Genomic DNA, 11,854 nt, shown 5'->3' with positions numbered 1-11,854 from the left:
GAGGGAAAGGGGCTGCTGTGGCTCTGCTGCCAGCACCAGGACAGTGCTTTGAGGCCGTTGCTCTTCCCCGACTTGCTCACAGGAGCTGGGTGGGGGTGCCTGGTCCCGGCAGGACGTGTCCCCCATCCCTGGGGGCTGTGGTCTGTCCAGCATCGTCCCCTGAGCAGCGCGCTGCTCGTGTGCCCCGGCACAGCCCCTTCATGGAGAGGCTGGGCACGGCTGAAGCTTGTTGCCCGGATTGCGAGCCTGCCCACCGGTGCCTGCTCGATGGCGAAGCGCAGCCGCCAGCCCCATCCCCGGGGGCGGGAGGGCGGCACGTCCCCTGCCACGTCCGGCCGCTGCAGCTCGTGCAGGTGTCAGCGGCGCTCGGCCGAGGGGCAGCCCCGTCCCCAGCGGTGCCGGCGTCAGACGGTGACCTCGGTCTTGCTGTTGGTGGCGAGGTGCCGCGGCGCCTGCCCGTACAGCGGGGTGGCGGCGCCCAGGGGCAGGCCGGGCCGGCGGGGGCCGCGGGGGGCGGCCCCTTCCCAGCCCCCCGGGAAGGCCGGGCCCCCCGGCAGCTTGGCCTTGGGCAGCGGGCAGCCCTCGGGCAGCACGGGCGCCTCGGCGTGCGGGAAGGGCAGCGTGCCGGAGGGGGCAGACTCCGGGCCCCCCAGCCGCAGGTAGAAGTCCTCGGGGGCGCTCTCTGTGGGGATAGGGAGTGGGGCGGGAGGGATCCCGTGTGATGATTGGCTGGGGAGTGGGGGATCTTGGACACAGATTGGCTGGGAAGTGCTGTAGGGTAATGGCGGATCCTGGGTTCTGATTGGGTGGGCAGTGCTGCAGGTGTGTGTGGGATCCTGGATGCTGATTGGATGGAGAGTGCAGTGGGTCTATGTGGGATCCTGAACTCTGGTTGTCTGAAGGAAGCAGATGATCCTAAGGGGTCCAGAGCTCTAGTTGGCTGGGGACTGCAGTGGATCATAGGGGATCCTGAGCCTTCACTGGCTGTGGAGTGCAGTGGGTCCATGTGGGATCCTGGGCTCTGATTGGCTGGGGAGTGCAGCGGATCCATGTGAGATCCTGAGCCTTTATTGGCTGGGGAGCACAGTGGGTCCATGGAGGATCCTGGGCTCTGAGGATCTGGGCTGGGGAGTGCAGTGGGTCCATGGGGGATCCTGGGCTCTGACTGGCTGGACAGTGGAGCAAGTCTATGGGGCAGTGGGGGGCAGCAAAGCCTCTGCCATGAGCAGTTGTGCTGGAGCCCTGGGGTGCAGGTCCTGCCTATGCCCCTCTGTGAGTCCCCCACCCCTCCCCACCTGTCTGTGGGGTCTATGGGGTGCATCACCCCACCCATGAAGCATCAGCACTCACCTCCAGCCTTGAGGGTGGTGTAGGCAGCGTAGGCAGGGGCCGACAGGCCCAGGCTGCTGGTCAGGGGCAGGCGCTTGCCATGGCCATGGGGCCGCCCCAGCGGGGGGGCAATGGTCACAGCGTTGTTCAAGGGTGGCTTGTCTGGGGGGGCAGAGGTAGGTGGGCGAGGGGCTCAGCTGAAGGCTGAGTGAATAAATGCCTTTGCCTTTATTCACCATGGGGAGCTTGTTTTTCCCCACCATGCCAGCATCTTACCTGCGTCGTTCCGGGGGGACCCGCAGGCCAGACCCTCACCCAGCGGGACCTGTATGCCTCCCATGAGGCCATCCATGTGCTCGGAGGGGCCATGACCTGGCTGCTTCAGCAGGTCTGTCAGTGTCCTGGAGAGGGATGAAGGGCCATTAGAGCAACACCCTGCCCCCCTGACCCCACCAAAGCATCCCAGATCTGAACCCCGCCTTTGGAGGCAGAGCCAGGCAGCCTGGGGTTAGGAAATGGCTGCTGGGAGCAAGGAGTGCACCTAGGGTCCCAGCCCAGCTTCTGCATGGGGGTTGGCAAGCTCCCCCAGCAGTGGATGGGGGCTGAGCCCTCCTGGGACCAGGAGCACCAGTGAGTGCAGATGGTGATGGAGACACATGGCTTGGGGTGGGCTGCAAGGTTATGACAAACCAAGTCAGAGCAACCTGAACTGACAGCAGCTGGAGCAACACCTCGGGGATGCTCCCCCAGAGTGAGAGCCTGGTGGAGGTGGAGAGAGGAGGTGACATATCTGAAGTCCCTTCAGAGCAAAGAAGATCCTGAGGAAGGGATTAGAGAGGCCGCTTGTGCCTCTTTGGGGAAGAGGATGAGCTAGCAGCGGCCACCAGCGCACAGACTATCCATGCGTAACACCCTCCTTATAACTAAGAGCATTAAACATTAAGCACCGTCACATAAGATAAAGCCCTATTTTGTTTAACATTCATGCACGGTGATGCTGCAGTTCCACCACGGCACACTGGCGGTACCGGAGCAGGACATGTCCACATGGACATGCTGCTTTCGGCAGCAAGTGCCAGGGCAGGACAAGAGGCTGCTGCTGGTATGGGGCTTTGCGATGAGGAGACCCACCATTCCCCCTGCATGACTGCACAGGGGTGTCCACTCAGGGCTCATTTTGGCTCCTTAATCCCCATGCCTTGCACCTCTGTGACTCTGGCTGGCTCATAGACACACACTGTGAGCTGCGGCAGGAGCTCAGCGTTAGCAAGAGGCTGGATAAACAGCAGATTAAATTCAACGTGCTGCATCAATGCAAATTGGAGAGGAAGGGGGGAATTATTCTGACTTGGTGGATATGACAGCTCATGGACCCGGGGCACTCAAAAGCCCAATGAACCCAGGGCAGGGAATTGCCAGGGAAGCCAATGAGAGCAATGGGGAAAGCAATGCATTATACCCAGAGGTGTGGATGCTTGCGGGGCCCCAAGCGTTGTTCCTGGGATGATTTCCCTCCCAGTCCGGATCCAGTCAACATCAGTGGGTGACGGCAAGAGCAAAGCTACAAGGGTGCTGTCCTTTGGGTTCACCTGACAGCGTTCTTGGGGAGCTTTGGGTAATACCTCCCAAATGGGCCAACAGGGCCCTCATGGAGCAGAATAAACTGGAATGGGGGAGGAATAGTCCCTGTGTATACTGGGGGTGACCAGCTGGAAGGCAGCTTGGTGGAAAAGTGCCTGGAGGACACCAAGCTGACTGTGAGCCAGCAGTGTGTCCTTGGGGCATAGGATGGTCTCCTAGGCTGCACTAGGCAAAGTGTTGCCAGCCTATCCAAGGGATGTGATCTTTCCCCTTCTCTTGGCATTGGTGAGGCCAAACCTGGAGTGCTGTGTCCATTTTGTGCTCCCCAGTACAAGAGAAACATGGACATACTGGAGAGACTCACAGAAAGGGCTACAAAGATGATGAAGGGACTGCAGCATCTGTCCTGTGAAGAGAGGCTGGGTGAGCTTGGGCTGTTTAGCCTGGAAAGGAGAAGGCTTCAGGGGATCTTATCAATGTATGTGAACATCTGAAGAGAGGGTGCAACAGGGACAGTGCCGGGCTGACAAGGGGCAACAGGTTCAAACCAGAACATGGGAAATGGTGTTTGAAGAGAAGACACAACCTTTTCCCTGTGAGGATGGTCAGACCCGGGACCATGCTGCCCAGGCAGGCTGTACTGAAACCCCTCACCTCCCCAGAGCCCTCCTCAGCCACTGCCCCAGCTCTGAGCCCAGTCAGGCTCCTTTGGCCATGGGTGCTGCACCCAGAGGAGCTCTGGACACCAGCCCGGGTGGGCTGCAAGCTGTGCCCAGGCAGGGCCGGGGGGATGCAGATCCCTGTGGCTGTGGGCTGTCAACGCGGGGAGCTCCCGCCCCATCAGCTCCAACCTTCCCTGGGGTGCTCTGGCCACTGCCTGTTCTCGCCTGTCCCCAGGGCCCAGCACTCAACAGGGCTCGTTTCACCAGGAAGTTCAATGCGATTTGACCTATTTTCTCGTATTTTTTTCCCCTCGGGTCTATTTATGAAGCTTGAGCAATCCTTTATCTGTGACTTCCTCTCCAGATAAATCCATCAGCGCTCTTTCTCATAAGCATGCCCTCCATGCCAACCACCCAGGGTGTTTGGATGATAACAGTCACCAATAGCGGCATGAACAGTTCTTAAGGAGCTGTTTTGCTAAGGTGAGGAGCATGCATGAACCCTCAGCATTGGCAACATCCAGGCTCACCCCCCACCCTCGCACCACCAGTCAGGGCTGTCAGCAGGGCCCCTGGGGGCTGCATCCCAGTCCCTGTCCCCAGGCCCTGCAGTGCAGGGGAGATGGAGCTGGAGGGTGACACTGTGCTGACGAGCTGATGTCTGTCTGTGTTGTGGGGAGTTTCATGACCCTCAGCATGGTCCTGTGGCTGGGGGCTTGGGGAAGGTCAGGCCACATCTCCGTGGGTCACTGGATGGTTTGTGGCACCAGGACAGCTCCAGGGTGCAGATGGAGGTGGGGAACACAGGGCTGATGTGGCTCTAAACCTGCACTGCTCACCTGCAACTAATGAGCAGCACCACCGAGGCCTCCATCCACCGCCATGGCCACGGGTGCTGAGCGCATGAGGCCATGTGTGAAGGTCAGTTGCCGCCACCAAAGCTTGCCTGAGCACAGTCTCGACTGTGTGGGCACACAGCCCTCAGCAAGCCTGGTTGTGCCAAACCAGCCTGGCACGAGCCCTGAAACCAAGTGAAGAGGCAGATACGGGAGCAGTGATGCTGGAAGCCATGGCAGCTCCATGGAAGAGCTGGAATGAAGCTCCCAGTGCTCCCAAGCCATCCCTATGGGAATACTGGCGCATGAAATGAAGGTGCCCATGTGGGAGCGTGACCCAGGGCATGGCAGAATACACAGTGGTGGAGGAGAAACATGGCAAACCACAGCTGCAGGTGGGCCGGCACCCGGCAGGGCACACAGCCTCTGTGCCCAGCCACAGTGCCACCTTCACCAAGGTCCCATGGTGGGGACCTTTCCTATGGCTTACAGTGCATCCGCTCAGGGCAGGCCATGCCCGTCCATGCACTCCACTCTGTGGGATACCTGCCTGGTGGGGCTGGGACACTGGTCAGGAAGGATCCTGCAAAAGGTATCTTTGTAAAACTGGGGTTGCAGCAGAGACGAACAGACCTAGGGCAAAGTGTGGGCAGTGGGAGTGAGCTCACCTGGAGGGACACTGCATCCAGTCTAGGGACAGGGATCCAGGTCTCCCTTCCTGCCGGAGCTGGGCCCCTTCCCTTGTCCCAGATGGCACGGAATGACTTGCCACACTTCCTGCAAACTCCTCTCCACCTCCACCAGCCACTACCTTGGGCATCAACCGCAAGCATGGCCATGGACCGCAGAAATACCTGGTGTGGTCAGTTGCAGTGAGGGACGAAACCCTGTCAGTTTTGGGACCCCAAATAGCATGGCGGACAAGGGGATTGAAAAGCCAGCACTGGGGATTCAGCGACTGCCAGGGTACCTACGCCCCTAGGCTGGTTTTCCCCTCTCCAGCATCCCAATGCCCCCCAGGAGGCTGCTTCTCGCCCAACTCTCCCCATAGGCATGCTCACCCCAGCCATAAACTGCAGTCCCCTCTCCAGGAGGTTCTGAGGGAGGTCAGGGGTGTTTGCCCGCTCTCACACGATGGGCACAGCCAGATCCCAGCGTCCCCCAAGAATCTGGTGTCCCTGCAGATCCAGGGTCTGGAGGAAAACAGGGGCGGGTGTTCCTGACTCAATGCAGGGCTTGGCCAGGCTGAGCGAGTGGTGGGGATGGGTGCCAAGCCTGAGCTGAGCAGGAAGGAGAGGGGTTTGAGGCAGCTGCCATAAGGCCCTGCAGGAGGAAGGCGGATGGGGAGAGGAAGACACACCAGGTAGCTGCAGCTCATCTGGGCGGACCAGCAGCCAAAGCCAGCAGAAACCATGCTGGAGGCAGCCTGAGGCATGGGGACCTTAGGAGAAGCTGGATGAGAGCTCAGGTATCTCTGTCTAGGAGGAGCTGGTGGGGTTTCTGAGCCTGGCCGCTCATCCTGCGCCCCGACCAGGACCATGACAAACATCTGGAGGTGCAGAAGTGGTTGACCTTCCTTCCCAGAGTGAGAAGCGTGCAAGCAGTGGCAGCGGGAGCTGTCCTGGGGTGGCAGGCAGCACTCCCCAGGAGCTGAAAACCCCTGGCGGGAGGGAAAAAAGAATGGGAATGGAAACCAAGCCGGCCGTGCAACAGGGAGCTGGCCCGAGGCCACGATGCGGTGCCCGAGGAGCAAATGAGAAGCTCCTACCTGAGGCGCAAGGAGGGAGGCTCGGTGGCACTGCCCGAGCCATGCATGGGTATGGAATGAGGCAGCTAGAAATAGCCCTGTTCTCTCACAAGCACTGAGACAGAATGTAATGCCGGGGCCGACTGAGTGCTCACTGGGATGGAGGAGACAGCATCCCTTTCCTGGTGCCAGTGCTGTGTACCCAGCCCTGGCACTGTCTCCATCAGTCCAGCACCCATCAGTCCAGCCTGGTGCCCTCCCTGGTGCCCTGCCTGGTGCCCTGCCTGGTGCCTGGGTCTCTATACCCCATGCACTGCTCACACCCTGCCGTAGCTTGCCAATCACCATGCCTGTGGAACCAGAGTAGCTTGTGGCTTTATACAAAAGGATACAGGGCACAGGAGATGATGAAACCTCACCTGACTTCTGCAGTGATGGAGGTGCCCTTCTGGTTTTGTCCCACAAAGGCAGGCAAGGAAAACTTGCCTTCTCCTGGGCCATATGCCCCAAAGGTCTGTGGCTTTGGGGAGAAAAGGCACTGATCTCCCTGAACTCATTTGGAAAGTTTGGATTAGCGAGAGGGAGGGGGACTATGAGGAAACACAGCTCCTGAGGCACAGCCTTGAGGATACGCCTGGTGAGTAGTGGCAGGAGTCCTGCCAGCAGTCCTGGTGGTGCGAGAAGGCATGGGAATGAGGAAAGGGGTCTGGGTGTCCTGGGGACTGAGCTCTCCCTGCACACAATATCCCCTTCCCAGGAACTGAGGGGAGGCCAAAAAGAGACATGGCGGTGGGCGAGTGGAAGGGGAGTCAGGAGGCAGGGAGGCTGGCGGAGGCCGTATTGATCCTGTCAAGGTGCCAGCGCTTCCTCAGGCGACACAGGGAGGAGATGCAGACGTGCAGCAGCACCCGGCCAGGCTCCCTGCCAAGGGGGGCACAGCACTGACACCCCCAAAACTGCCATACATGGCTCAGAAGGGCCCTGTGAGCCCCATCCATGCACAGATATGACACTCCTCAAAGCAGCGGCTCAGCCTCTGCTCCCCTGGGTGGGTGCAAGGAGTTGGGTGGGTCTGGGGTGCAGCAGGTCCAGAGCTGGGGTGCAGCACCCAGTGGCTGCCAAAGCTCTGGGCAGGAAGGGGGAAGGAGAGGGTGTCTGTGCCAGGGGGTGCAATCGGTGTGGCTCCAATTGTCCCAGTGAAACCACTGTCTCCAGCTCTGTGGTTTTGTTTTTTTCATTTTAAGCTAAACTCCCTGAACAAAATGACATAAAAACGGGTTTCTTTCCACGCTCGATGTCCCCACCGGGAAGATGTGAAGTAGAGCCCTGAAATGAGGTGTATCTGGAGCTAGGACTGGTGCAGGAGGGAGAAGAGAAGGTGCACTGACAGTCATGGGAGCTGGGCAGGAACATGGGGAGGCGCAGGGGGTCCCCAATGCCAAAGTATACCTGACACCCCAACCTGCCCCCACGCTCAGCTCCAGCAGCGGGCTGAAAAGCTGGGGCTGCAGCCACAGGATGCAGTGGACATAGGGAGGATGCCCAAGTGCCCACTGGAGGCTGAGCCCCAGTGGGTGTGCAGCTTGGTCCCCCCCAGTGTCCCACACCAGTGCACAGAGATGGGCACTCGTGCACACTAGTGCACACACACGCACAAACATGCGTGCACATGTGTGTACACGCACACTGAGGCGACGCAGCAGCCACGGTGGAGCTGCCTTTGCCATCTCCCCTCGCTTCTGCGCTGCCAGCGAGGCTGAGCCCAAGGGGACTGCAGTCCCGAGTCACCTCACACACAGTCAAACCCAGTCTCATCTCCCCTGCACATCGGGAACCACAGCTTTGGTTTGGCGGGCAGGGGGAAGCCACAACCTATAGCTCACATCACCCACTGCACTAGGCGGTAGGGATGGCTCTCCTGAGCCACGGACAGGGCTCCTCAAGGGACAGAGCATGTTGTTTTGAGAGGGCACGGGTGTACAATCAGCCTTTCTCATGTAGGCTGTCCTGGCTGGCAGCCCTCCCTAGCAGGACAGGTTGGGGGGCTGCAGCCAACACCCGCCCCCCCCCCCCCCCGATGTCTCAGCATGCTGGGATGGGGGTTTTGGGGATCACCTCACCCTCTTGTCAGCCCCAGGGTGAAGCTGGGGTTAACCCCACACAAGGGGCTGGGAACAATGCCCGGGGGGGGGATCAAGTGGGGCAGGTGGGGACCGGACCCCATTACCTGGAGACGGTCATCTCCGTCTGGGGACCTTGTGCCTTCTCCAGGCCCAGCTTGGTGAAGATGCCCACCAGCACCATGATGGCCACCACGCCGCAGATGATGTAGACGATCATGTTGGTCCTGTCACGAGTGGGGTCCTCGGGGGTCTCGTCCACCCGGGTGGGTGGCTGGCCCGTGTTAACCCAATTGGGGGTGTCGTAGTTGGAGCAGCCGCTCTGGTCCAGACGCCCGGGCTTGAACTGGCAGCAGAAGCGGTACCCGCAGGTCCCGCAGCAGTACTGGTAGATGCCGGCGTTGCAGTTGAACGGCGGGTCCCACTGCCCCATCACGTCGTAGTAACCGCGGCAGCGATCCCCACCCGGTGGTGCCGCCCCGGTGGGCGCCGGGGCCGTGGTCTCCACCGCCGGTACCTGGCTGCCGTTCCCGCTCTCACCTGGCGCCCCGGTGCTGCTCTCGCCGCTCCACACCCGGCCCGGCTCCAGCAGCACCAGGCAGCAGATACCCACGACGTAGCTCGGCTCCATCCGCCCGCGGCTCCGCGGGGCCATTCGGGCGAGGGGCGACTTAGAGCCGCTCGCCCGGGACCGGCCGCATGGCCGCCGAAGAGCCCCAGTGGAAGAGAAACGGGATGGATGGGGTGTGGGAGGCGATAGGGGGAAGGCAAAAAAAGGGGGGCGAAAAGAGAAATGACGGGGGGGGGGGAGAAGTGCGAGGGGACGTACCCCTTCCTCGCCTCCCCCAGACCGGCCGAGGGGCAGAGAATCAGAGCAGGAGGCGAGCCGGGTGGCGGGGGAGAGCCGCCGCTTCCCGCCGGCCGGGGAAGGGGTGCGGCGGCGGGCGGCGGGAGCGGGCGGGCGGGCAGGGGGCCGGAGGCCGCCCCATCCCCGCGCCTCTGCCCGGCACCGCTCTCCGCGGAGGACAGGGGGGGGAAAGGGAAAAGCAGCGAAAGCTCCCGGGGCGGGAGGAGCAGCGGGAGGAGGAGGAGGAGGGAGGCGGTGGCAGGGAGGGAGGGAGCCGGCGCGGCCAGGAGGAGAGCGGGGCTCGGCTCCCCGCCGCCCGAGAGCCTCCCGAGGAAACCGGAGAAGGTCCTTCACAGAGTCCTCTGCCGGGCTGCCCGCCGCCACCGAGCGGCACGGAGCCCGCCCTCCCCGTCGGGCACGCGTGGCACCAGCCCCTGAGCACCCCCCCGCTTCGCGGTGAGACCCCCCCCGCTCCCGAGCCGGAGCTGCGCAGCGGCAGGGTGACACTCTGGGGTGCTGTGGGGGGCCCTCCAGCAGCCCCACACCTGGCGGACACGCGGGGAAGGGGGATAGCAGCAGACCCAGCTTCGTCTGAGCATCCCCCAAGGGGAGCTGTGCACAGGGGGGCTGCAGGGTGGGTGAAAGGCGGGCGGGGTTCTGGGACACCTCCAGAAATGCATTCTCCCAACAGCCACGATGATTTTAGCCACGGGCGAGCCCCTTGCTCGGATGTCAAAGTCCGGACGTGTTTGGGTGATGTGCACCCGCCGCTTTGCTCTCCAGCTGATGCCACCCATAGCGACGGTAGTAATCTTCACTACCCGGTCCCCTCCCCAGAAAGGTGTCATTTACTGGGCTGTGGTGGCAAGAGCAGGGGACGGTAAACTGAGGTGCCATTTAGCCCCTTGCCTGCCACTGGCATGTTGTGCAGCGTGGGACAAGGGTGGCCTGGGCAAGGGGCAGCAATATGTGGGATTTATGGCTGCACCCTAGTCCTCTCTGGAGAGTCCTGCATCCTGTCGCAGGGAAGGGCAGCAAATCTGGCACCACCACTGTTTCCTTTGGAAAATACTGCCTCATCCTGCCTTGTCCTGTCGGTACTCTAACCTGGGGAATGGGGCTGCCTCTGAGCTGTGCAGTGCCAGCATCCAGATACCAGCACCCAGGCATGCAGTGATGCAAAAAGACATTGTAATGACAGAGACGGGATTAAACTGGACCTGCTAGAGTGAGTCCAGAGGAGGGCCATGAAGATGCTCAGAGGGCTGGAGTGCCTCTCCAATGGAGACAGGCTGAGAGAGCTGGGCTTGTTCAGCCTGGAGAAGAGAAAGCTCCAGAGAAACCCTAAAGCAGCTTCCAGTCCCTAAAGGGGGCCTACAAGAAACCTGGAGAGGGACTTTTGACAAGGGCCTGTAGTGACAGGACAAGGGGAAATGGATTTAAACTGACAGAGGGAGGATTTAAATAAGGTATAAGGAAGAAATTCTTCCCTGTGATGGTGCTGAGGCACTGGCACAGGTTGCCCAGAGAAGCTGTGGCTGCCCCATCCCTGGCAGTGTTCAAGGCCAGGTTGGACAGGGCTTAGAGCAAGCTGCTCTAGTGGAAGGTGTCCCTGCCTGTGGCAGGGGTTTGGAACTATGTGAGCTTCGAGGTCCCTTCCAACACAAACCAGTCTGGGATTCTATGACTCTACAATACAGGTCGGGAGGCTCAGCTCCCTACTTTGGGCCTGTGCTGAAGCTCTGTGGACCAGCCTGTCCTCAGAACAATCCCCTACCTGCCCCACCACAGCCAGCAGGCTGAGGGTCTCACATGGACATGGAGATCCTGCAAAGACTACTGCCCTGCCTGGGAGCTTGGGCAGCCTCCCGTGGGCATGTGGGGCTAGAGCTGGCTGTTGCAAGCTGCTGGGGTGCAAGAGCACTGTGCCACATGTCACACAGGGGAACAAAACACACCGTCTTCATCCTCCCTGCTCATCAAGGTGATGCAGTGGTCCAGGTGGGAGCTTTGCACAAACAGCAGGGTGGAATGCTGCCTTTTTTTTTGCTGTGGGAGGGTTTTAGGGGATAAAATATCCTCTCTCAAGTCACCAAGCCTGGCCCCGCAGGCCCCTGGCCACTTCCCATCTGGAGGCTGGCAAAAACCAGAGACTGTTGAAAATATGGATAAGGAGAGCAGCTGGAGCCCAGGATACATCCGATTGCACCCCTCAGTGCCACAACCTAATAGAGATCCATTAGGCAAGGTAGCTTGTGGCCTCCAGAGCTTTCTGAAAGAGATAAAAAGCCAGTGAGGTGGAAGAAAATTGCACATCTCCAAAAGCCAACTTTCCCCCAATCTCGGAGGGGCTCTCTGATGAAAGGCCCCATTGCAGGAAGTGGCAGACACGGGGGCTGTTAGCACTAATAACCAACATCGGCATCAGCCTTGAGAGAAGCTGTGCAAGCAAAGTTTGCTGCTGCCCAGGTGATGCCAGCAGTCATTTCCCAGGCACTGGGCGATCGTTCCCGACATGCGTGCGAGCAAAGCCGCCGCAGGGGCCTGGAGGGTTGAACAGGCTGTTAGCAAGCAGTGTGAAAAACTGGCCAAAATCAGGGAGTTTGCTGGAAAATGGTTGCCTGGCACGACTTAGGAGAACGGGAATGGGTTTCAGGGGGAGACGATGTTCACTGAGTGTGAAGCAACCGATTTAAAGGGTCTCTGGGAGCAAGAGCGAGGGAGGGAGAGCT

At 60.5% G+C, this 11,854-nt stretch overlaps 1 protein-coding gene across 1 annotated transcript; it reads right to left on the bottom strand.

Annotated features, from left to right (window-relative positions):
- Positions 1–386: 386 nt before the first annotated feature.
- Positions 387–9,299, bottom strand: SHISA8 (shisa family member 8). Its single transcript, XM_062624189.1, has 4 exons — positions 8,383–9,299; positions 1,606–1,730; positions 1,351–1,491; positions 387–682 (listed from the first exon to the last, which is right to left on the bottom strand). The coding sequence occupies exons 1-4, from the start codon at positions 8,928–8,930 to the stop codon at positions 405–407; spliced, it is 1,092 nt and encodes a 363-aa protein (XP_062480173.1). The 5' UTR covers positions 8,931–9,299; the 3' UTR covers positions 387–404.
- Positions 9,300–11,854: the final 2,555 nt, after the last annotated feature.

Source organism: Pezoporus occidentalis, unplaced genomic scaffold, assembly GCF_034315485.1.
Source record: "Pezoporus occidentalis ecotype Australia unplaced genomic scaffold, CSIRO_AGI_Poc_V1 ctg263, whole genome shotgun sequence".
NCBI classification, from domain to species: Eukaryota; Metazoa; Chordata; class Aves; order Psittaciformes; family Psittacidae; genus Pezoporus; species Pezoporus occidentalis.
This window is presented reverse-complemented; position numbering and strand designations above follow the sequence as displayed.